The sequence below is a fragment of the Thermobia domestica genome, chromosome 16 (assembly GCF_964235325.1).
Source record: "Thermobia domestica chromosome 16, izTheDome1.hap1.1, whole genome shotgun sequence".
Classification (NCBI taxonomy): domain Eukaryota; kingdom Metazoa; phylum Arthropoda; class Insecta; order Zygentoma; family Lepismatidae; genus Thermobia; species Thermobia domestica.
The window spans coordinates 150232006-150256303 of NC_137469.1; the positions used below are offsets into that span (position 1 = coordinate 150232006).

At 36.2% G+C, this 24298-nt stretch overlaps 1 protein-coding gene across 5 annotated transcripts in view; it reads left to right on the forward strand.

The window, feature by feature from the left end:
• Positions 1 to 24298, forward strand: part of LOC145673470 (zinc-regulated GTPase metalloprotein activator 1-like) — a 999800-nt gene that overhangs the window by 78491 nt on the left and 897011 nt on the right. For all 5 annotated transcript variants that reach the window (XM_081743197.1, XM_081743195.1, XM_081743196.1 and 2 more), the window contains exons 4-5: positions 8194 to 8285; positions 17926 to 17985. In XM_081743197.1, the coding sequence (XP_081599323.1) occupies positions 8194 to 8285; positions 17926 to 17985 (152 nt within the window). The remainder of the gene's footprint in view (positions 1 to 8193; positions 8286 to 17925; positions 17986 to 24298) is intronic.

Below are 24298 nucleotides of genomic sequence, written 5' to 3' on the forward strand. Positions count from 1 at the left end.
CTGCACCGTGCCGATCTTGTTTTGCTGAGTTACAAGGACATCACCAGAAACCTCGATCTGGACACAATTGTTTTAAGATTGGCAGCATCCAAAACAAGGAGACTTATACTGTGATTGTGTTGTTAGTGATTGTTCAAATGTTCAATTTGTTTCTATTATAGTGTGCCAACATGAGGAGTGTATATATGCGTATTGTGTTTGTGTTTCTTAATCTTATGAAATTTATAAATTTGTAGATAGCAAAAACCCATAAACATATCATTATTTCTTTCGAGCATCACCATAAAAAAAAAAAAAAGAAATGTTTAGAAGTACAAGTGTAAAATAAAGCGCGTGATATTTAAAGAAATATAAAGTTTCATATCTAAGGAGATGTAAATAATAATACAGGTAAAATGTTAATTTCATTTTTCCAATATGCATATATTTGAAGTAAGATTTGAAGCTTTCCTGGCGGCGTATATGATAAAGTTCTTCTCGGGCAATCAGCCAGGTGAAAACTGGTCGATAGGCCAACGTTTCGAGAGCTGTCATCGTTCTCATCATCAGGGCAATTATGTAGAGATCAGTGGATATAAGTAATATATACTCTGGGCTGGCGAAAATGCTGGTTCCTGATTGGCTGATTCAATCTGAAAACTGGAGCTGTGATTGGCTGGCTATGTTCCGTAGTCCGTGGTACTGATTGGCTGAGGGTTATCTGAATGTTTGTGTGTCGTTTTCTTTGCTGTGGTGCTGATGACCGGGTTCCACAGGGGGTTGAGTTGAAATCCAGTGTCTCTATTAACGTTGTTCGGTTCATGAACTATGGCAAGAGATTCGGCTACTATCCTGGTCCAGTAATTGGTGCTCTTGGTAATGATGGATGTGTCCTTAAATAAAACTTTATGGCCTTCTGTTAAACTGTGTTCAGCTAAACCTGATTTTTCTGGATGGAATAATCTAATGCAATTTTCATGTTCTCTGCAACGTTGTTCAATGGTGCGTCCTGTTTGTCCTATATATGCCTTTCCGCATTCACAGGGTATACGATACATGCCTGGTGTCTTTAAGCCCAAGTCATCTTTGATCGGGCGAAGTAAGTTTCTGATTTTTGGTGGCGGCTTGTGTATGGTCTTAATGTTGTGTTTTTTCAGAATCCGGGAGATCTTCCTAGAAAGTTGTCCAGTGTATGGTAAAACTGCTATACTCAATGGTTCTTCAGTTTCTTCTTTGGATTTCCTCTGTTCAGAAAAGGTCCTTTTCAGGGCCAAACTGATATCATGCTTCTTGTAATTATTCTGGAGTAGCGTCTTTTTGAGATGATCCAGTTCCCGAGGGAGGGATTCTTCGTCTAAGATGTCTTTCGCTCTATGTGCTAGTGTGCTGAAGACGGTGTTTCGCTGTGACTTATGATGAAAACTGTTGCCATTGAGATAGAGGTCAGTGTGAGTAGGTTTCCTGTAGACGCTATGGCCGAGACTACCGTCGGGCTTGCGGCGGATGAGAATGTCCAGGAATGGCAAGCATCCGTCCTTTTCAATCTCCATTGTGAACTTGATGTTACTATGTTGTTCATTAAGAAATTCTAGGAACAAATGCAGTGTCTTCTCTCCGTGAGGCCAGATGACAAAGGTATCATCTACGAATCTATAAAAACATGACGGCTTGAAAGGTGTCAGTTCTAATGCTTTTTGCTCAAAATCTTCCATAAAGAAATTCGCAACTGCTGGTGAAAGTGGTGATCCCATGGCGACTCCATCCGTCTGTTCATAGTACTGTCCATGCATATATTTGTTTAGGCCACATGTATTTCAAAATATTGATTTAAGATTCTGAGACCCTTCTCTGTAGAATCTCTTTGAAGATAGTATTAAATCTCATTACTCTCTAGATGTTTTCAGGTTTCACAAATATTTTTTCAGTCATCAAAAATTAAAAAACGTATTTCCTGTACTAATTCTTTGGAAATTTTAATGATTGGTTCGTTCGGCCAACTATTTTTTTAACAAATATTTTTTTTATTTCCTTGAAGATGAGAAAACGGAATAAATATTTTGTTGCCATAACAAATAAAATAAAAAGGAGACACACAGTATTCTAGCTTTCAGGTACAGTTGTACTAACGCTATAGGGGAAAATTTTAATAATAATTCCTTCACGCTGTAGTTTTAGTTTTAAGAGCATAAGAAATTCTTCATCATCACACACAGAGACAGACAATATATATATATATATATATATATATATATATATATATATATATAGTATAATGTCTGTGTCTCTGTGTGTGCCCATCCTAATTTACATTTAGCCCCCCCTAAATTTGGAGGCTAGCTACGGACCTGCTGTCCGGTATTGGGACCACATCCAACATACGAAAAATAATGCACCTCTTAAAACCTACCAAACTATTCATTTAAATAATATTGTTATTCTACTGTCAACACATACAGAATCTTTATTAACAACAAGAAGCTTGTTTAACTTACCTGAATTAACCACACAGAAAAATCCAAAATTAATACTGTAACACACCAATAGCGCAACAAACACTTTGTAGTTATTAACTATGTGCTGGTTTGAGCCAGTCTGAATTAGTGTTGTAAAATTTCCGAAAATTTTGAACCCGTTGGTAAAGAACAGTTTTTTTCCGGTTTCTTTCCGGAAATTTTGGAAAAATTGGGAAAATAACAAAAATCTTTGTATTAGGTTAATTTTACTAGTAATGGAACCGTTTTTTTTTTTTCGAACGCGTGGAAAGTGTAAGTTAAGAAATTTCAATACTGCAAATATTTAAAAAGAAGAAGAAGAAGCAATCGAAAATAAAACTGTTGTAATTATTATTGAAAATTAATAGTCTGTACTCATTTCCTTTATGTACTTTTTAGTCGCTTATTCGCGGTTGTGCATTAATTACAAAACTTTTACAGTTGCATACACATCTACCATCATGAAGCGTTTCTGTTGCAACAAATAGGGCTCTTGAATGAAACTGAGTTCTTAATGTGCTCCTTGATCTGGCGAAATTTTGTTAACTTTAAGCAAATTACTTCTTAAGAGAAAGCAGTAGGCAAATTTCACTAATACTCATGCGCTAAAACATACCTAAGTATAATTACTGTTATTTAATATTCTAATATAGGCTTTTACATAAACTTTATGTGCAAAATTTTGTATGTAAACAAATACGTTTTCAATTGTGACACATTATCTCTCTATATATGAAATTGAAAGTGACTAATTTGTAACTTAACAACTCTTGAACCAAAAGACGGATCTCGATAAAATTTTCAACATAGATGAAATTCGGGCTTCGGATGGTTTTTATCATTTCACTTTGAAGGTTCAACTTGGAGGAAGGAAAAGGCAATATATATTGAAAATGACCGATATTAGTGTCGCATCCAGAGTTTTCGGGGTTGCTGAGATAAACAGTGACACTTCTGATGCTGCTAAAATCCAAATTCAGCACTGAAACTCAGGGGAGGGACGAAAATGACAGATATTAGTGTCCATAGATTTCGGGGTCAGTCAGATAAACAGTAACACTTCTAATGCCCTTTAAATCCAAATTCAGCGCCGTAACTTGGGGGCTGGGGAGATATATAAAAATGATCGATATTAGTGTCGAATCCATAGTTTTTTGATTTGCTGAGATAAATAATAACACTTCCGATGCCATTTAAATATAAATTCAGGCCCGCAACTTGGGGAGGAAGATTATATGAAAATGATTGAAAATGGCCTGTATTAGTGTCTAGTCCGTAGTTTTCGGGGTCACTGAGATAAACAGTGACATTTCCAGTGCCGTTTAAACCCAAATTCATCCCCGCAACTTGGGGTGGGAGAAAGATGATATATATATATACAGGGTGTTAATGAACTAAACCGACAGACTGTAAGGAGTGATTCATCACATCAAAATAAAAGAAAAAGTACATATGGACCTATGGCGAAAAGTGCATAGTTTCAGAGCCAGGGCTGTTCAAAATCGCGAAAAAGCTAAATTTCGAGAGGCCCTATTTTGAATTCGAGAAACTGTGGATGGTGGTGCTTATCAGCGTAAAGGAACTCAAGCATACGCAGTCCAAAAATGCTCATTTCATTAATGTTCAATGGATGTACAGAGTATTCCCTGCAGGGTGAACCCCAGACATGTCATCAACCGAATTTTGAGATATGCTCTATGATTGGTCCAAAGTAGGCAAACGATAAGTCTTGATAGCAGTGAACACGGAATCATTTGATGCGATGTCGGATCGTCAGCAACACGGTCTCTTGTACTCGGGAAAACACATATTGTGATGTTTTCTTTCACGCTTATAAGTCAAAAGCAGTGACGAATGCAGTAGTGGTGAAACGGGTGAAGCTGAGAAGAAGTGTTTTAGTGCAAATGTGATGGAAGCTTCTAAAATACATTTGTCAGAGAATTCGTGTGATGGAAGTGATAAAACAATGTCAAGTAAAATTAACCAAAATGTAACATTGTTAGAAAAAAGTCAACCGCCCATGGAATGGAAAAGATTTCAAAATTCGTGGAAACAAGATAGATCATGGCTTGTTTTCGAAATGAAAGCAGGACAGGAAGTCATGATGTGTAATGTTTGTAAGCTGCATGCTTCTTTCGTGTGTAAAAACAATAAGATTAAAACTGCCAATAATGAGTTGCCGTGGTCATCGAAAGATGTTTCTCGGAAAAAGAAAAATTTGGATGCCGTATACAGACATGAATTAAATTGAGGTCATCGGTTGTGCTTAGATGTATAAGTTACTCGTCAGAAAAAAGCGCTAGAAAAAAGCAGAAACAGCAAGGGAAACGTGTTTGAGAAAGCAAGAACAGCAATTGGATGTAATGGTAAAAGTATTTCGTATTGTATATACTATTGCAAAGCGAGATTGGAGTTTCAGGGATCACCCAGAACTGATTAAATTACAACGTGCAAATTGTTTAGACATGGGAACTCACCTCCATACAGACAAAAGTGCTGCTTTGATAACACGTTTCATTGCAGACCAGCTACACAAGAAATTGGTAACATTTTCGAAGTCTACTGATTGCTTCTCTATATCCGTTGATGAGTCTACAGATCGATTCTCTGAAAAGCATTTGATTCGTACGTGGATGAGAGGAATATTGCTCGAAGCTTTTCATAAACTAGTACACATCGAGAGAGCAGACGCAAAAACAATAGAAATGAAGATCATTGAATCATTCGCAAAGGATGGCATTGATTCTGATATTATTAAAGAAAAGCTTGTGGTTCTTGGATCAGATGGCGCACCGGTTTTCATAGGTAAGCACGATAGAGTTGCTGCTCGCATTAGAAGAGATTTTGCCCCTCACTTAGTCAGTATTCATTGCATGGCTCATAGACTTGATTTAGTAACAGAAAAAGTTTTTGGAGTCGTGAACACAGTACACCACTTCGAAAATCTGCTTGACAAACTTTATAGTCTTCAGTAAGCATTCTGCATTTGCTTGCCTCGAAAACATTGTCAAAGTCATTGGCGAGGAAGGTGTTTTGAAAGTAAAGAAACTGTTTCGAATCTGTTGGATTTCCAGTAAACAGGATGTGCTCCTAGCCGTATATTGAGACTATCCATCCATAATTGATTATTTGTCTTCTCCGAAGTGAGAAAAGAGTCAAGTAAACAAACGGTGGCAAAATTTGAAGGTTTGTATCGTAAGCTAACTTCAAGACAAACCATACTTATGTTAGGGTTGCTTTTAGACATTGCACATGTATTAACTACGGTCAGTACAACAATAAATAATAATAATAAAAAACAATCTGTATTATATCGAGAAATAGAAAACTCAGCTACATACTGCGTGCACAACTCTTACTGAAATGAAAGAAAATGATTATGTTTATCTCACGAATTACAAAGAGAAGTATCTGTGTTATTGTTTTGACAATGACTCGACATCATTTCAATTCGAACGAGTAAGATGTCAAATCTTACAAGGGATTTTGGATGAACTACGAAGAAGATTTTCAGCAGATGAACTGATTTTCTGCTTCAAAGTATTTGATGAAACTTTGTTCAAAAAAACTTAGCCCATTGTGCGACAATTCTGATGTCTATAAGGCTGCTGAATTATTGGATATAAATCCATCTATAGCTGTAATGGAATGGAGATACTTGAAATCTGGTCTCAAATTTATTGATGATCTTCCCGTATTTAAACTGCTGTTGTGGAAAATAAAATCAGTTCCACTGCCGACTGCAGAGTGTGAGCGTGGTTTCAGTGTTGCACATGATTTGAAAAGCTATGAAAGAAATCGATTAACAATAGATACATTAGAAGCCTTAATGACAGTTAAATTGTTGAGTTGAGTTGATTTTGAGTTTAGCGTCCTTTTCAGCAGCGAGGCTATATGAGGCGTGTACCTACTGATTAACGTGGAATCCGAACCACATGAGCTCCCGCCGGGAATCAAACCCGGATCTTCCGCGCCAAAGACGCGTACGCTAACCACTTAGCCATGACGGAGCTCGGCAGTTAAATTGTGTGGACCACCCTTGAATTTGTGGAAAGCATTAAGTGTGGCACAGTCTTGGGTTAAGGAGGGGCACCGTATGGCAGACAATAAATATACAGAACAATGAAGATGAGTATAAACATAATTTTTTTCTATAAAGAGTACTAGCAGGTTACCGGTAGTCTCGTGTTTGTCAGATTTAACGGATGGCTGTAATTTTTATTTTTGTACAGTTTCTCTTTTCAGTATTGTTCTAACTGGTAACCTACCGAGCTCTAACCTAACCAGTATTCTTTTAACTTGTGGTTATATTAATAAAGGACATGAGCCAATAGACACAAATTTATATTTGAACAAAAATACTTAAATGGCCAATCATTTTTAGGTGTAACACTAGATAATAACCTAGGCTGTAAGTCACCAGTTAGAACGATACCCTTATTTCTATTTTTGATGGCTTATTAACGCAAGCTTGCAGAACACATTGAAGGTCAAGAAAATAAAGCACAACGTTTTAATTCAAGAGTACATTTTTCTTGCATTGTTCAAGTTTTATTCAATACGGAATAGCATAATTGGAAATGAGTGTGTTTTGCGACAAGCTGATAAGCTTAGGTTAGCTTCTTTTCTTTCTGATAGTTTATGATTTTGCATAAACTATCAGGTATAACGTTTAAAAGAACTTCTCCCTCATTTTGAATGAGATGATTTCGCACCCTGCAAAATACCCGTGGGACAATTGCAATGAGGTCTGTTACAGTGATGTCGTGTAATCGTTCATGCGGGGTGGAATATTTTAGGTATGCAACAACTTCAGTTGTTCGGATGAAACTGATCATTTTCTATTTCATATGTAATACTTGTAGGACGAAGATCACTTGCATATTTTAATAGGCTTTCTTGTCAGTGGTAAGACTTTCGATGTTTTCCGAGCATAAAGAAGACAGCCATTGAATATGGAAAAATATACATTGTGAGCTGAGGAAGGCAATAAAAGTGTAGTTGTAGTTTGATTAAAATCAACTTTATTGTGCTTTGTACTGTACACTTTGCGCTGTATCCGAACACACTGGGCATTCTTTCGTGTTCGTTCCTTATGTGGGCTGTATTAGGACACGTTCATTTGTATTTGGAAGATTTTCATAAGTAAGTGAACTTGGTTCGTGGTAACTGTCGTGAATAGTCTTGCAAGGCTGAAAAGGTATTAATTTATACAATTTGTTTCATCTGTTTCCCAAAAACTGTTCGAAATATATTTGTGTTAAGGTGATCAACGTCGGTACTATCATATTTTATAGTTTTGTACATTAATACAGCTTCTGAAAAAACAAGGAAAATATACAATTGCTTAGTGGAAAATATACAATTGTTCGATTGCTTCTTAACGATCCTTTGTCAAAATTTTTCAGCCTTTTGTATTCCTCTCAATTCCCGTTAAGATCATGTATATTCAAATTGTCGATATTTTTGTACGTACGTATTTTCTTTACTAGTTATTTTTTAATTTTATTTTATTATTATTATTATTATTATTATTATTATTATTATTATTATTATTATTATTATTATTATTATTATTATTATTATTATTATTATTATTATTATTTTGCTAATTCGATTCTTCTAACAATAATAGTAGGATTTTCATTGATGCAATTTATTTGGCATCTTAGCAATTTTGTTGCAATACGTGTTCTAACATTTTTTCTTGTATGTTTTAAAGGGATAACGGAGTGAAAGCTATAGAGAATTTGATGTTAAAGCGAGGAAAGTTTGACTATATTCTTCTGGAAACCACAGGTTTAGCAGATCCTGGTAAGTTCCTCCTTATGTGGAGTTAAGTACATGTAACTAAACTGTAAAATGCTTATTGTAAAGTCATACAATAAATTGTGGTAAGTAAAAGTTTTACACTGTTGGGGAAGATGAAGGACTAGCATCTGCTTAGTGGAAAACTTTCATTAGTAAAGACTTGTCTCACAGTAATCGAAGCCGCATTATAATTGTATGTACGGAGTGCAGAACGCTGTAGTGTGTTTGTTAGAAAGGTTTAAACAGAAGTGTGTTGAGGAAAATTCACAAAGATATGTAGTCATCACGAAAAACTACGAGTTGCAGATTTATGTATCACTGTGAGAGACACATACTATGTGCTACAAAAGACTTTAGAGTTTCTAATATCGCAGTTCCATTGCTTTCTTCTGGGTAATTAACATTAAGAAAAGATTCTCGAATCACAAATAAATTTAATTCTTTTTATTTTTCAAAATTTTATGCAGTGATTCTAGCAATGGCGAAATAAATTAAACCACATTTATTGTTGTGTTAACTCGTAAATAGAAGATCTGTTTAAATTTTTATTTTTTTTTATTCGATATTTACATCATTGCGTATGATAATTTTCTCAAAATTGCAGTAAAGTTGAGATTAATGTGTAGTAAATAAATGTCTATTCTAATAAATGGACTTCCTTCCGATTATGGCCTAAACTTTCCAACAAAAATGTCACAAAAGTACTGATTTCATGTAGCTCTTAAATCTAGAAAACATTTATAGAAGTATGTAAACGAATTCAAGTTACTTTCTGTGTAGACAACTGCATTCAGGAACATATGAAGGTTGTGATACATGATATGTATGACAGAAAGAAATACAGACACCATAATAAATGAAAATACTAGGAACAGCAAGGATAAGCAATCAGCTGTGTTTCGAGTTATGTAAGCATTTAAATGGATCAATACTCCCCATCAAGAAAGTAAACTACCCAGAACGTCGTCGTTCCTTGAAAATGTAGTTTGTGAATCCTATTTCTTCAGAACCCATGTAACGTGAGTTCCTGTCACCACGGCATGGCGTGTCCTCAGGTTGCGGATCGAAGAGAAGGCCTTTAGATATAGAGGTTAGCTGCGAATATACTGAATAAGCAGTCGCGTACAAACGACTAGGAGTGGTCCTCCAGCTTGGAGGTTTAGGTAAGGCTAACAACCTCATCCTGTAAAAAAGGCACTTATTCAGAAACATTCACAAAAGCCTCGGACAAGGACTGATAACTTGGCACTACCTCAGCAAAAGAAAATGGACATGAGATTTAGAACACGGAATATTAGAAGTCTTTATAGGACAGGCGCGTTAAAACCCATAACGAGTGAATTAGAGAAATACAGGATGGACCTAGTAGGAGTTCAGGAAGTTAGGTGGGAAGGAAATGGATCTGTGAATTCCGGAAAGTTTACATTCTTTTACGGGGAAGGAAATAAATATCACCAGTTAGGAACAGGGTTTTTCGTTCACAAACGAATATTACCAGCAATTAAACGGGTTGAATTTGTCACTGACAGATTTTCTTCTATTACTCTTAAGGGACGGTGGTGTGATATTATCGTTTTAAATGTACATACCCCAACTGAAGATACGGATGACGATGTAAGAGACAGTTTTTACGAAGAAGTGGAACGGATATTTGACCAACTCTGCGATACCATATGAAAATTTTACTAGGGGATTTCAATGTGAAGGTAGGACAAGAGAATATTTTCAAACCGATTATAGGGAACGAAAGTCTGTATAAGGAAAGTAATGACAATGGTGTTAGACTCGTGAACTTTGCAACATCCAAAAACCTAATCGTGAAGAGTGCAAAATTCCCACATCGCGACGTTCATAAATACACTTGGATTTCACCAGACGGAAAAACACATAATCAAATTGATCACGTTTTAGTAGATACAAGAAGGCAATCTAGCATAATTGATGTCCGGTCGTTTAGAGGGGCTGATTGTGACATTGATCACTACCTGGTAGCGGCGATAATATGAGAGAGATTATCGTTGAATAAAGGTAATATTCAATGTCCGAAAACGGAGAGATTTAATTTAGAGAAGTTAAAAGAGAGGAATACCAGATTGAAGTTTCGAATAGATTCTCGGCTTTAGAAGATTCGGAGTGCACTAGTGTTAAGGATACTTGGATTAAAATTAGAGATAGCATTAAAAGCTCAGCAAAAGAAAAATTGGGACACGCGGGAAATACGTAGAAACAAACCATGGTTCGACCAGGAATGCATTAAACTAGCAGAGAAGAGAAAACAGGCAAAATTATACTGGCTACAAAATCCGAATGAAATAACAACACAAAATTTCGCAGATATCAGGCTTCCAACACTTCCAAAACTTTTAGAACAGAGAAACGCGATTTTTTGAAAGCTAAAATTAAGGAACTTTGAAGATGATAGTAAAAATAAAAATATTCGGGGCATGTATAAGGGGATCAGCGAATTTAAGAAAGGCTATCAACCTCGTGCTTATATATTAAAGAAAGCTGACGGAACAGTTCTCACTGATGCAGATAGCATCTTAAATGGATGGAAAGATTTCTTTGACGATTTACTGAATACGCAGCCAAAAACTAATGTGCGTGGAGAAAAGGAGATACACAGCGGAGAACCGCATATCCCAGAACCCAACCGAATAGAAGTAGAAAACGCTATAAAGAAATTAAAGAAACACAAATCTCCGAGTGTAGATGAAATTCCGGCTGAGTTAATTTTAGCTGGAGGCGAAAAATTGTGGAACAAGATACACAAACTCATTCTCCTTATCTGGAATAAGGAAGAATTGCCACAAGAGTGGAAAGAATCAATCATTGTTCCAATTCACAAGAAAGGCAACAAAACTGATTGTAATAATTATCGAGGCATTTTTCTTCTGTCAACATCCTATAAAATCCTTTCAAATATTCTACTAGCAAGATTGACCCCATACGCAGATGAAATTATTGGAGATTATCAGTGCGGATTTAGACGAAATCGATCAACTATCGACCAAATATGTACCATTCGCCGGTACATCAACTATTTATTGATTTTGGAAAGGCGTACGACTCGGTTAGGAGAGAAGCATTATACAACGTTCTTACGGAAGTTGGAATATCGAGAAAGCTAATTAGATTAATTAAGATATGTTTAAATGAATCCCAAAGTAAAGTCCGGGTAAGAAATTTTTTGTCCACGAGCTTTCACGTCGAAAATGGCCTGAAACAAGGAGACTCATCGTCGCCATTATTATTTAACTTTGTGCTGGTATACGCTATAAGGAAAATCAAAGATAGCAACCAGGGCTAGAGTTGAACGGTATTCACCAGGTTATGACATATGCTGATGATGTAAATTTAATAGGGGATGATAGAAGAACAATAGAAAGAAATACAGAGATCGTATTAAACGCTTGCAGGGACATGGGTTTAGAAGTAAATGCAGAGAAAACTAAATGCATGGAAGTGCGTCGGGACCGTAATATGGCAAATTATGAATGCGCTAAAATATTAAATAATAGTTTTGATAAAGCGGATACTTTCAAATATTTAGGATCAATATTAAGAGACGAAAATCATATTCACGAAAAGATTAAATGTCGACTAAAAGCAGGGAATTCGTGTTACTACTCGGTTCAAAATCTCTTGTCGTCGCGAATTTTGTCGAGGAATGTGAAGCTTACAATATATAAAACGATAATCATGCCTGTTGATCTGTATGGTTGCGAAACATGGTCGCTTACTCTGAGGGAAGAAGACAGACTGAAAGTATTTGAGAACAAGATCCTGAGACGAATATTCGGACCCAAGAGGAACGTTAATGGGGAATGGCGAAACTTCATAACGAGGAACTACATAATTTATATGGTTTACCCAACATTGTTGGGTCGTCAAGTTTAGGAGACTTAGGTGGGCAGGTCATGTAGCTAGAATGGAAGAAAGTAGAAACGCTTTCAAAGTCTTGACTGGAAGAGCAATCGGAAAACGACCATTAGGAAGACCTAGGCGCAGAGGGAGGGCAATATTAAGGTGGATCTCGCAGAGATAGGAATACAAAGTAGAAACTGAATCCAATTGTCTAAGGGTAGAAGTCAGTGGAGAGCTTTTGTGAACGCGGCATTGAACCTCCGGGTTCCATAGGCCATAGAGTTAGTTATTTCTTCAGAACTAAGAAACCAACATGAAATTTGAATAAAGGCAATCTAGATAGACAATGAGATTACATCACAAATTTACTACCAACCTGCAAATGAATCAGAGCTGTGGAGTTAAACAATATAACAGCTAAAAGATAATGCATCATACTTGATACAATAATCCTAAGTCCGCACTTTCGATATCTAACGCTTTCGGTAATCACGGTCCTCATCTTCAGGCTATTTAATTCTGAAAAAGGTTAAAATATAAAAATACTTGCGAAGGAGAAAAGGATAAAAATGATTCAAATATATGACTTCATGTCAATGAAGACTATAGCAGAATCTTTATCAATATGAAACATTTTCGTTTGATTTTTATAGTGACTAATATCACTGCTCGCAACTCGTACTTCTGTCGTGTTAATAAGCTTTACTCATCAAGAAATCTTGGCAGTTGGACATTGGGATAAAGAGGCATTAAACTAGGAGCTAGTTGTCCAAGTTAGTAGTGTAAGTTTAGTAAACTTTTTTCAGTGTTTTTACATCAAAGTTACATTCTACACAATTTTAAGTTGAATATAAAGTAAAGTTGTATAGAATTTAATAAATTAGCACACAAGAGAAGTAGAAACTCGAGCTTTATCCCAAGGAATTGAGTCCTCTGATGATGCCAACTGCAAGAAAGGTGGGTTAAATTTAAAGAAAAGGAAGTACGTATACGCGACAAGGAAGACAAAAATTATTTTTCCTTTATATACCAGAACAAAGAATTTCATGTGCTGACACACACAAACACACAAGAAAGAACATGAATAAATAACACATTTTTAAAATAATAAGTAATACAGAAATAAGGCACTCATAAAGTACAAACTTGGAAGCATTTCGACCTTTAAATAGGCTATTTCGAGTCATGAAAAATAGGAAATGAAATGTAATGCAGTATTATGCCATATTGAATGATGCCATGAAGAGGACCAAATTGGTCAGATCGGAGTTAAGATGATAATTGTAAATTCTTAATGTGAGTAGCTAAGTATCTAACACAATTAAAGCTTAAAAACCATCTCGAGGAAAGGCAATCGATAATTTTGTTTTAAATAACAATGAGAATTTAAAGAAAAATGTTAGTAATCACAGAAACATGTCCAGGTTAGTGCTGTTTTACATCTGGTGAATGTGCATTAGTTCACGAAGTGAACTGGGTCAATCCATTTGACATTACGACATTCTAGATTAAAAAATTGCTGACAAAATTTTTATTTTTATTTTCGTGCACAATGTAATACTATATTTAGAGAGTTGAAAATAAGCATTCATTCATTTTTTAGATGTTCAGTTTTCTTTTACGCCAGCCTTTTGTATAGGCTCGTAAGCTTATTTTGCAGTTTCCAAAGGTTTGCAGTAAACGCTGTAGCTCCTGTGTTTTTGAAGATATTGATTTCAAGCAAATATATTTGGAGGAAATTAATGTACACTGAAGAACAAAAGTAAGTGGAGATTGGAGTTACAAGAAATAGTAGCTTTTCCTCCAAAAGAATTATTTCCCTTACTCCTAATAGTTAGACAACCAACATGACAGCAAAGAGATGCACCAAAACTTGCCATGCCAGAATATTCCTTTATTTGGAACAAGAAAGAATGAGTAGTTGAGCATCACTTAGAGAACTACGAGATAGATAGGCAGAAATTCTATTCACGTTAAGTACTAGGAGATAGAAATTAAGGCAAAGAAAAGAAAAATAAAATGTGTACGTAATGAAAGAATCGTCAGCAATATGAACGGGACTAACTTATCTTGTTCAAACACACACACACACACAAAGAAAGCGTGGAAGAAGACGACTAAAGAGCGAAAAAAAGTAGAAAAGAACGAAAGAAAATAATGGAAGACATGAGAATAAATGAAATTTTAACACTGAAGGATATACAGTCTGCATGTTTCCCACCTGTCTTCTCTCTTTGTCTTGTGTTTTTCTCGCTTTATGGGATAAATCTCTTTCAGTAGCAATTGCGAACATAATTTACAACGCTTGATTCCTTGAAAAAATAACAGGAAATCCAGGCTGGGAATCGAACCAAGAACCGTGAGAATAAGAGTCTCACACGCTGTCTACTTAGCTACACAGATTAGAATAGATACGTTGTTAAATCTGCCATTAAACTCGCTACTGTCATTGAGTTACCCCCCGTTCCACTTGAAGTTTGAATTTTATTTACGACCTTTACTCATCTATGGCTCAGGCCTCCTGGTTTCATAAAAGCATTTCACCTGTAGATCAAAATCAAGCATGAAATTATCCAGAATCTTCAGAACTTACTGTTGCACCAACATATATCTCGAATTAATCGATGATTAAAACAGTGATTCGACGAAACGAATCCTAATTCGTGAAGGAGAACCAGTAATCCACGCGCGAATAATATCTTGTAGCGTTGTTATGTAACACACGCTCAGTATAAATGCAACTTCGAAATCCCCGCTTGCAAGCTTCGATCGTGGGTAAATGCTTAAGATGTCGGCTTGTTGAGTGAAAACACATAGGTTGAAATCCTGGCCGGTGCGAGTGATTTTTGGTTTCTTTTTTCCTCTTCTTCTTTTGAGATGTACGAAATTGTCCGGAAAGTAAGTACCGTTTTAAAAAGAAATACTAAAAGAGCTTTGTTCAAACCAAATTTAATTTTACATGAAAGAACACACCTTAAATTATTTTCCAACGAAGTTTTCACCAGTGTTCAGCGAGTTAACCAATTTGTTAGAGCGAGCGACCAATTTGCCAAAGCCTTCCTCAACGAAACATCCCGCCAGTGTCCGATTGGTTGACTTCGTACCTAGGGATGACACCATCAATGCGGAACGATGCTGTGAGACTCTGAGAAAACTCCGGGGTGAATCCAAAACTAAAGGAGAGGAATGCTCAGTAAATGAATTGTGTTGCTCCATGACAGTGCTCATCCCTATACTGCTGATGCCACCCAAACGTTAATCCTACACTTCGGTTGGGAGCAGTCTCGCCCCACTTGGCCCGACTTGGCGCTGTCTGACTACCACTTGTTCGTGCAACTGAAGCGCGAGCTCGGCGGTAAGCGCTTTGAAAGTGACGACGGCGCGAGAACACTGAAGAGTTATGTTTGTCTTCACTGGCGGGATGTTTCTTTGAGCAAGGTTTGGCCAAGTTGGTCACCTGCTGTGACAAATGTTTGAACATTAGTGGAAACTATATCGAAAAATATTTTAAAGTGTGCTCTTTTATGTAAAAATAAATTTGGCTTGAACAAACCTGTTTTTGTATTTTCTTAAAACGGTACTTACTTTCCGGACAGGCCTCGCATTTCTTACGTTCACATTTTTTTTAAATAATTGCTTTCTTGCAGTTTTTGTAGATTATATTATATTAGTGACCATGTGTTAGTGAGGTTAGGTAAGGATGGGTGCGGTCATGTATCTTACACTATTGTTTCTTTCTTTCGACAGTGTGGATTACCGCCCCCAGAGGTGGGTGGGGATTGTGATGTGTGTAACACGCAGATTTTTTTAATGAACTAATTGTCCAGCTTCGACTCCATCGGAAGAGTGTAAAGTAAAAATTGGGAGAGTGCAAGTAGAGTTTTGCACGGTTTCTGTCGATTTTTCACTGCAAAAAATTATCAGTTGGTGGATATTGTGGAGAGTTTGTGGGATGACACCCACACAGGGCGGGTCCGGTGGAATATCTGGTGAACGTAGAGTAACTATATATATAGAAATGCACATTTCGCTCATAGTACTCTGGCCGGCTTTGTCTCCGAAATGATATGATGAATTTTGTTCCCGAATTTTTTAACATATTCATGTTCAGTTTCAATTTTCAGGAGTCGAGTTTGGATTGCAAGATTGCAATTCAGTATCTCCTCTCTGCAGCCATATTCGATACAATTTGGTCATGTATCTTTGCTTTTTCGTTTCTTCTTTCGACAGTGTGGATTAGTATCCCGAGACGTGTTGTTGAAGGGAATTGTGATGTGTATAACAGGCAGACGTTTTTACGAACTAATTGACCAGCTCCGACGCCATTTTCTTTCAATTTCACGTACTGTAAATACAAGGGACAACCGAAAAATTGCAACATTGCCTGGGTGGTCTGGTGGTTAATGCGTCGGCGTCTGAAATAGGACGTGAGTTCGATTCCCCATAACATATTTTTTTTTTAACTTTTTACTTCTGAAATATATTCCATATTGATATATTTATTATTATCGATTGCTTTCTTGCACTTTTCGTATATTATCTTAGGTTAGTATCCACGAGTTAGAGTAAGTTAGATAAAGTCAGGTTCGGTTATGTACGTTTACCCTTTTGTTTCTTTCTTTCTAAATAAATGTTATCTGTTCACATTTATTATTGATAATATTTTTCCTGCATTTTTGTGACCATGGATGAGTGGTGGGTAGGTAGGGTCAGGTTCGCACAACAGACAAAAGAACCTCATAGCTCATTCTTTATACAGCAATGCGTTGTTTTACTTTTGGCACAGAATGTTACTGCAAGTGTCTTCCACCTAGCTCAGCGTTTTACTCAATGTGTTTGCAGTCTTTTTCCGGTATTGATCTTGAATTACCAATAACTTTCTTACGTGGAATTAGACGTTCTTCTTTTGACTATATAACAAAAGAACACACATTCGAATCGGTTCCTGAGCCGCATGCAACTCATTTGGGATTCTACTTTGTTGCTAATGGAGGCATTAAAGAATAATTTCAGTACTGCAATTCAATGCTTTTCCTATGCCTCACATGTTTGCCCATTATACAGCCTTAGCTGCCATGAGTGTCTCATTGTCTCTAGGTTGTTGACGCCCGGTACGTAGTGCTTCCTGATTCAGTACTGCTTTTAAGTTCCTTAAGTTTCGTTGTACAGTCCATTTATTTATCATATCCCTACCGAATTTCTGTCATATTTTTGTTCCCGTTTTCTCACATTTGTTCCCAGGTTAAACTTGGAACCATACATAGCCGTATAAAGCTGTTTGAAGATTTGACATGCTTTAACTCACGTCCCCGCTTAATTATGCTGATTATAATCGACAAACTACAAAGCAAAACAGTCACTATTACGTTGCCTTCCCCTTTTTTCACATGGGAATGAAGGATCACCATGTAGGAATCCAACTGAACTTTTTTTGAATTTTTAGTACTTCTAAATTAACTATCAAGGAAGTAGAATTCAACAATGAATTTTTATGTAAGTTTAAAACTTTATATGCAAATGAAAATTTCAAGTTTATATACACGTGTGAAGAACCGAACGAATAAACCAGAATGAAGGTAGTGTAATAATTTCTGTTAACATGTACACATGTAACCAGAAAAATATTTTAGTTCAAAGATAGTACCATCTTACCTGTTAAAAGTATCTTTCTCTGTCTCTTTCTCTTTGCCTTTGTCAATGCCTCCTCCTCTTATGTTTTATTGTATCCCAAAGTTTTTTGTGCTGCTTTGTTTTAATTTCTTTTTACCCTTTTCAGGTCCTATTGCTTCCATGTTTTGGCTTGACAAGGACCTAGGAAGTGACTTGTTTTTAGATGGTATGTTATTAGCTTACTTCATTATGAAATGGAATTTTTTGGTTTTCCTTGTAATAACTTATCGTTCTGTAGCATTTAAACTTAAAGATTTAGAGAGAAGTATTACATTTTTCCAACTTGTGATACAATATTTCGTTTCTATGTACTTGTATGCCAAGTTCTAGAAGAAAATCATAAGCGATTTGTACCTTTTTACAAATTGTGTTACCTATTTGTTGCATTGTTAACATTGATCACACATCAAAACAATCAAGCCATCTTTTTGAGCTCTAAGAATGGAAAATGGTGACTGTTAGGTTAATAGAGTACTGAGAATGATTAAAAGCGGTTTGAGGAATTGAACCCGAAAGAATACAATTGTTGAAAGATGTATTATATTACTTCAGGCCTTCCATATATGATTCCCACCAGGATGCGAAGCACAGACTTTCGTAACATCTTTATTTTTGCCGCACGATATATGTCTACGAAAATGATTTCTGTCTAGAAGTGTAATAAACAAGTGACAGAATAACGATATTCAGCATGTACTCATTTCCTCTTTCTTGAATCATGATCGTCTGTTCTGGTGTCTGTCGGATTTGTTGGTACTTTAGTTGAAGCCAGTACCCTGCACGTAGACGGAATTCCTTCGGACATTCACGAAAGAAATCGTGGAGACTTCTTGATCATATAAATACTTCGGTGATCTGAAGAAAGGGATCATTTGCCTTATTTTTGGTGTGACTCTGGAATTACAGTGACAGACAAACCGACCTCTTAGTGGTCACCAGCGAGAATGGAGACAACGACAGCTATTTTGACTAAGGTATAAAACCAATACCTGATAGAAAGAAATGGTCTTCTTTTCTTCGCTGTTCCTGGTTTTACCTTTTTTATTCTTTTTATCATACTTCTGCCACAACTTATTTTATTAGACTTTTGCAATTTTTTTTAAAAACTCATACTATGGAGTACCGCCTTACCATTTCTTGCTATTGATTCATCCCCCAATATTGCATCAAAATAAAATGGTTTGTGTACCTATTTTATTTTATTTTTTAAAAACACTTTTTTTCTTTTTAACTAAATATACACTGATCACCAGTTGAATTAGAGACAATAGGACAGCCCTGTAGAAACTGCCTTGCAGAGGCTTCACCAGTGCATGTGAATGAAACGCATCGCTCGTGTACTGCTGCCATGTGCTTCCCCTCTTGGTATCCGTGTCAGTGCAGTGTGTGGTGGGCAAGATGAAGGACCTGAATGCATTTGACTGTGGTCGAATCGTAGGGGCTAAGACGACTGGGTGACTCGATTTCGGAAATGGCTGCTTCACTCGGATTTTCAAAGGCAACTGTGTCAAGGGTGTATCGTGAGTATTTGGCATCTGGTAAAATCGCACCCGCACAGGCAAACTGCCGCGGTCAGGGGCGTATCGACAACTGGAGTACGCGCCGACTGGCCCGCATCGTAACAGGTGGTAGACTGGCACAGTGCGTCAAATCGTGGATAAGTTCAGTGCAGGACAACAACGCTGTCTTAGCAGTCACACAATCTACAACCACCTACTCGCCATGGAATACAGAAGCCATTAGCCCACGCGCAGGCCCGTATCAACGGGGGGGGGGGGGGGGGTAAGGGTGGGCCGGGCTTCCCATAAATTTTTACTAGCCCCACCTAAACTTTTCACGGTAGGCTTGCAAATGAACTATAATATGGTGATAAACTATAATATGGTTGAGTCGGGCCCCCCCTAACAACTACCGGGCCCCCCTATATTTTTGGGTTGGTATCCATCCTAACAATTTCCAGAGAGAAATACGTATCAAACCTCGTTTTATAGAGCAAGAAAGCAGTATGTACACGTGTATCAGTCTCTAGTGGACAAAATACTACCGGAAAAATTGCTTTTTGAAAGCGTACGTTATGGGTCTTTCCATACATACTTTAGCATTTCCCGTGCAGTAGAAGTGTCGGAACAAGGCTTTGGATTAGGACGGGCCACGGTTAGTGACATAATTAAACTTATGCATAAGCAGCCTTCTCCACAATGCATATAAGAAATCTCGTCCAAAATAGGATTGCGTCGGCGAAACCCACAAGACCTGTGCTAAAGAAGGTCCGGGATATGACAGCCTGTGAAAATTCACTACCACAGCGTGCCAAGCAACTGGGGTTAACACCAAGACATGTTACGGAGAGAAGAGCAAGGGTAGAAGGCTGTACGAGGCCACCTAGCTGGTGATCGCTGAAATTTTTTTTGTGGCGGTGGACGAAGTATAGATCTATCTAAGTAACTGTGGAAAAGTTTGGCCTGTCACTTAAAAAGTTGTTCGTGAATAAGACCGACGCAACTTTATACGTCAAGGCAAAGGATATTTCTAGAATAGTTTTATTTTTGTTACTGGTTTTTGCTATCTTCAATTTACACTTGCTATACAATGTGGAATTTTGTTAGAATCCAGCCAGTAGTCATGGAGAAATAAAGTTCCACATATAAAGTACCACCATCAATTTTTATTCCCTTGGTGGACTGTTTTACCCAACAAATTGGTTCAATCCCGAATTCATTTTTGTACTTGAAAAAGCTGGAAAAAGCTTGGAATTTAACGACAAACCTGATTTTTTCTCAATATTACCTTTTCTATTGCATATAATAGAAATATCCTTTTTCTTAAAGGGTTATGTTTTGTATGTTGATGCCGACCACGAGGATACCTGAGCTGAGTTCTATCACTTTTCCATTTGCTTGTGACACTTCCTTTTTTCTTCTTCTTATTTCTTTACGCTTTCCTTTGAAAGAGTTCCCATAGAACTAGAAAGTCTTTAGGTGGAATGTGTGAGTGGAATACTTTATGTGAGAGTTTGAACATTTTTTGCTACAGTACAACTCTAGAAATCACGGAAATACTGGAAAAGGAAATTTTACGAAAAAAATAAGGGACCATCAGAAAAAAATGGTACTTAAACTTGAAATCAAGGAAAATTCGGAATTTTTGTTCAGGAAGTGCAATGCTCATGTTTCCTACTTCAAAGTTACAAGAGGCGCCAACTGTTTATCACTAAAAACTATGGCGAATGAAACGCTTTGAGAGTCACGAATCACACTTGCTCTTGAAGCATTTGTGGAAAGGCAGCAAATGGTACCTGTAGTTGCAGACACAGTGAAACGAGAGTATTTGGAATTGTGTTCGAATCCTGAAATGACACAGAAGTTGACAAATTTCAGTCAAAATGACGAGAGATTAGGATGGAAGGCGTTTCTAATACTTTTACAATTTTCATTCATAAAAATCTGCGTTCTTTTTCACTGTAACGCTGCAGCAGGAAGTAGCTTCTCCGTTAACAAAGAGTGTTTGGTTGGAAATTTACGAGACAAGAGTTTGGTTGCTTAAAGAAGTGTTTTAGATACTGTACATGTTGCTGGAGGGATATCCAATGTTAATATTGACCATGGTTCATTATGTTGAAATGTATCAAGCAGAGAAATGAGTATTTAAAAGACTGTATACTGAAAAATTAGACAGAAAATATCAAGAAAAGTAAAGAGTTAAAGAGAAAATAAAAATGTTAGAAATAAAAAGGAAAAGGCTGCCGGCTGATGCTGAAGATGAAGCATTTGCTTTGGATGAAGAAGCAAAAAAGTTAAAAGCCACATTAAACTCGTAAAGTATAAGAATCAAGATTATAATGTGTTCTGCAGCTTGCTATTTGGTGTACACAGTGTGTGAGTATGAGAACATATGCTTTTATTACAAAGGAAGAAAGTTGTATTAGAAATGTACACAAAAAACACCAGTCTGAACACCTTGTTTTCGTTGCTTATACTTACAGCTAGACTTAGTTTTATCATCAGAAGGGAAAAGTAATTTAGTTTAATTTTATGTAACTATTCTTGGTGGATTTTAAAGAAATTTCACGAAGAAAATTAAGTTAATACAAAGCATAGAATATGTTGTATTTAGTCAACTCCAATCTTAACACATTTTTGTTACAAAATTATTATACAAGCCCAAATTACTAAAGTAATCTAGGTAGCTAAGATTGCTTCTTTCAGTTCAAGAACTTCCGAATGTTACCTTTGGACCAGGCCTAGGCTGGTTGTCCTAAGAAAAAGTTTTAGAAATTTACCCGATAGTGAGATGAAGGAAGCTGCAATAAGATCTCTAAAGTTAAATTGTTATTAAAAAAACGAAAGAAAATAAAAGACAATTGAAACTTCTAATAATGTTTTATGTTTTTTCGTGTGTAAAGTATTCTCGTCGCATTCTAACGATTGTCTCTTGTGAATCCAGAATATTTTTGTTTTGCAATTCGTAACTTCTCTATTTATTCTCCTAGCCATTCCATCTTTGTATGAATAAATTTGTAAAAATAAAATAATTGGACATCTCCCATCCAAGAAGAATATACAGTAACATGTAATCGTAAAATACGTGTGCCTAGAATTTAAATTAATAACTTTTGTGACTCGTTCATGTAGTAAAAACAAAATGTTAAAAAGTTAATATTATCAAGGGATATGAATCACTCGTTAGTTAAAGGTGAGAACTCAGCTTGATTTTGTCAGTTACTGCACATATTTCTCAACTGGCCTTCTGGTAGGGGATATTAGCAGTAACAACTTCTCTTCGTTTAGAAAAAAAAAATATACCTAAAATATAATATTAATAGACCTGAAGAACCTAGAAAATGCCTGGAATTTAAAAACAAACATCTAGTAGACATCCTGAGCAGCTATAAGAACAAGTTTATAAAATGAATCGTATAATAATGGTTGTATTTGAAAAAAGATTTTGCGTAATGGTGTAATTATTTGCCCCGCCAGCCTTACAATAGTAAGCAGTCAAATTGTCAATCCCGTCATTTTACTTATTTCACTTCAATGTTCATGGAATTTAGTATAAAATTATGAAACATTCATCAACTGATCTGGCAGTAATGAGAAGTAAAATTTAACACATTCCATAAGATTTTCTTGAAGCTCGTGTCTGTGGCTCACTAAATTCTGAGCTGGTCTCACGATGGAACAGTTTTGAACTCATTATGAAACGTTTGGAATCCCCTTTAAAATGTAAGCCCACCTCTCACATAGCCTTAATACCCAGGGACGTTAACCTATAAAGTAACTACTAGCTTAGCCAAGTGTGATTAGTACGTTGATTTCGGAATTGGTCGTACCAATTTCGATCCTTGACCTCCTTGTTGAAACTGTTAACTTTTGTGAAACTTAATATTTTTAGTAAACCTATGTAATAACACTCAACGGATAAATATATTTTATTGTTTAATTTAATTTAATTTAATTTAATTTAATTGTCTCTTTATGAGTGATGCTTGATAATATCAGTTTTGGTGTACAAATATTCAATTTCTTTTCATGATAATTGTGATCTACGATACAGATTGAAGTAATAATATTGGCTTGAACTGCTTTGTTACCCACTTAACGTTTCTATGCTGCAATTATATCTAATATATACCTGCAATAAGAGAACCCATTGGGTGTTGCAGAACAGATGGAAAAGGACCAGATGGGATGACTCTGTTACCGTGAAAGAGAGGCAAAGCGCTAATTTGGGACTTTTCATGTTCCTATACGTTCGCTCCTTCCAATCTCCCCTTTTCTTCGATTCATGCGGGAAATATAGCCAGCCGAAAGGAAACGAAAAAAAGGAGAAAATACAGTAATCTTCCGGAGAAATATCATTTTGTAACTATCGCTATTGAATCCAGTGGGTCATAGGGCAGAGAAGGTATTAACTTTATAAAAGAAATAGGCAGACGGATCACGCAGTTATCTGGGGATAACAGAGCAAGCACCTTCTTCATACAAAAAATAAGTATGGCAGTTCTAAGAGGCAATGTCTCCTCAATACAGGTACCATACCCAAAGGCAGAGAACTAGAAGAAGTATTCCTACTGTAAGAATATATTTATTCCATTATGTTATTTAATATTACCATTTTATGTTCATTCAAATATTTCCCATTTGTTTGTTTTTCATTTTGTTTTGCTGTTTTCATCAGTGTAAAAGTTTTAGGATTTGCTAGATTCACCTATTGTGTTGTTAAGCTTAGATTAAAAATATTGTGGACACAGAACATTTGTAAACTTTCGTATTATGAAAAGTTATACTATAATATGCAACAATTTACATTTAATATATTATTTGAACAACACTTGTCAAATAAAAATTAGATGTATAATATCTAATATTGACTTACAAATCACATAGAGAGTACAAGACGAAACTCGTTCAAAACATTGATCAGTACATAAGCTGAACACAAAATCAAAGAAGAAAGCTTTCTCTTCAACAACTCAATAT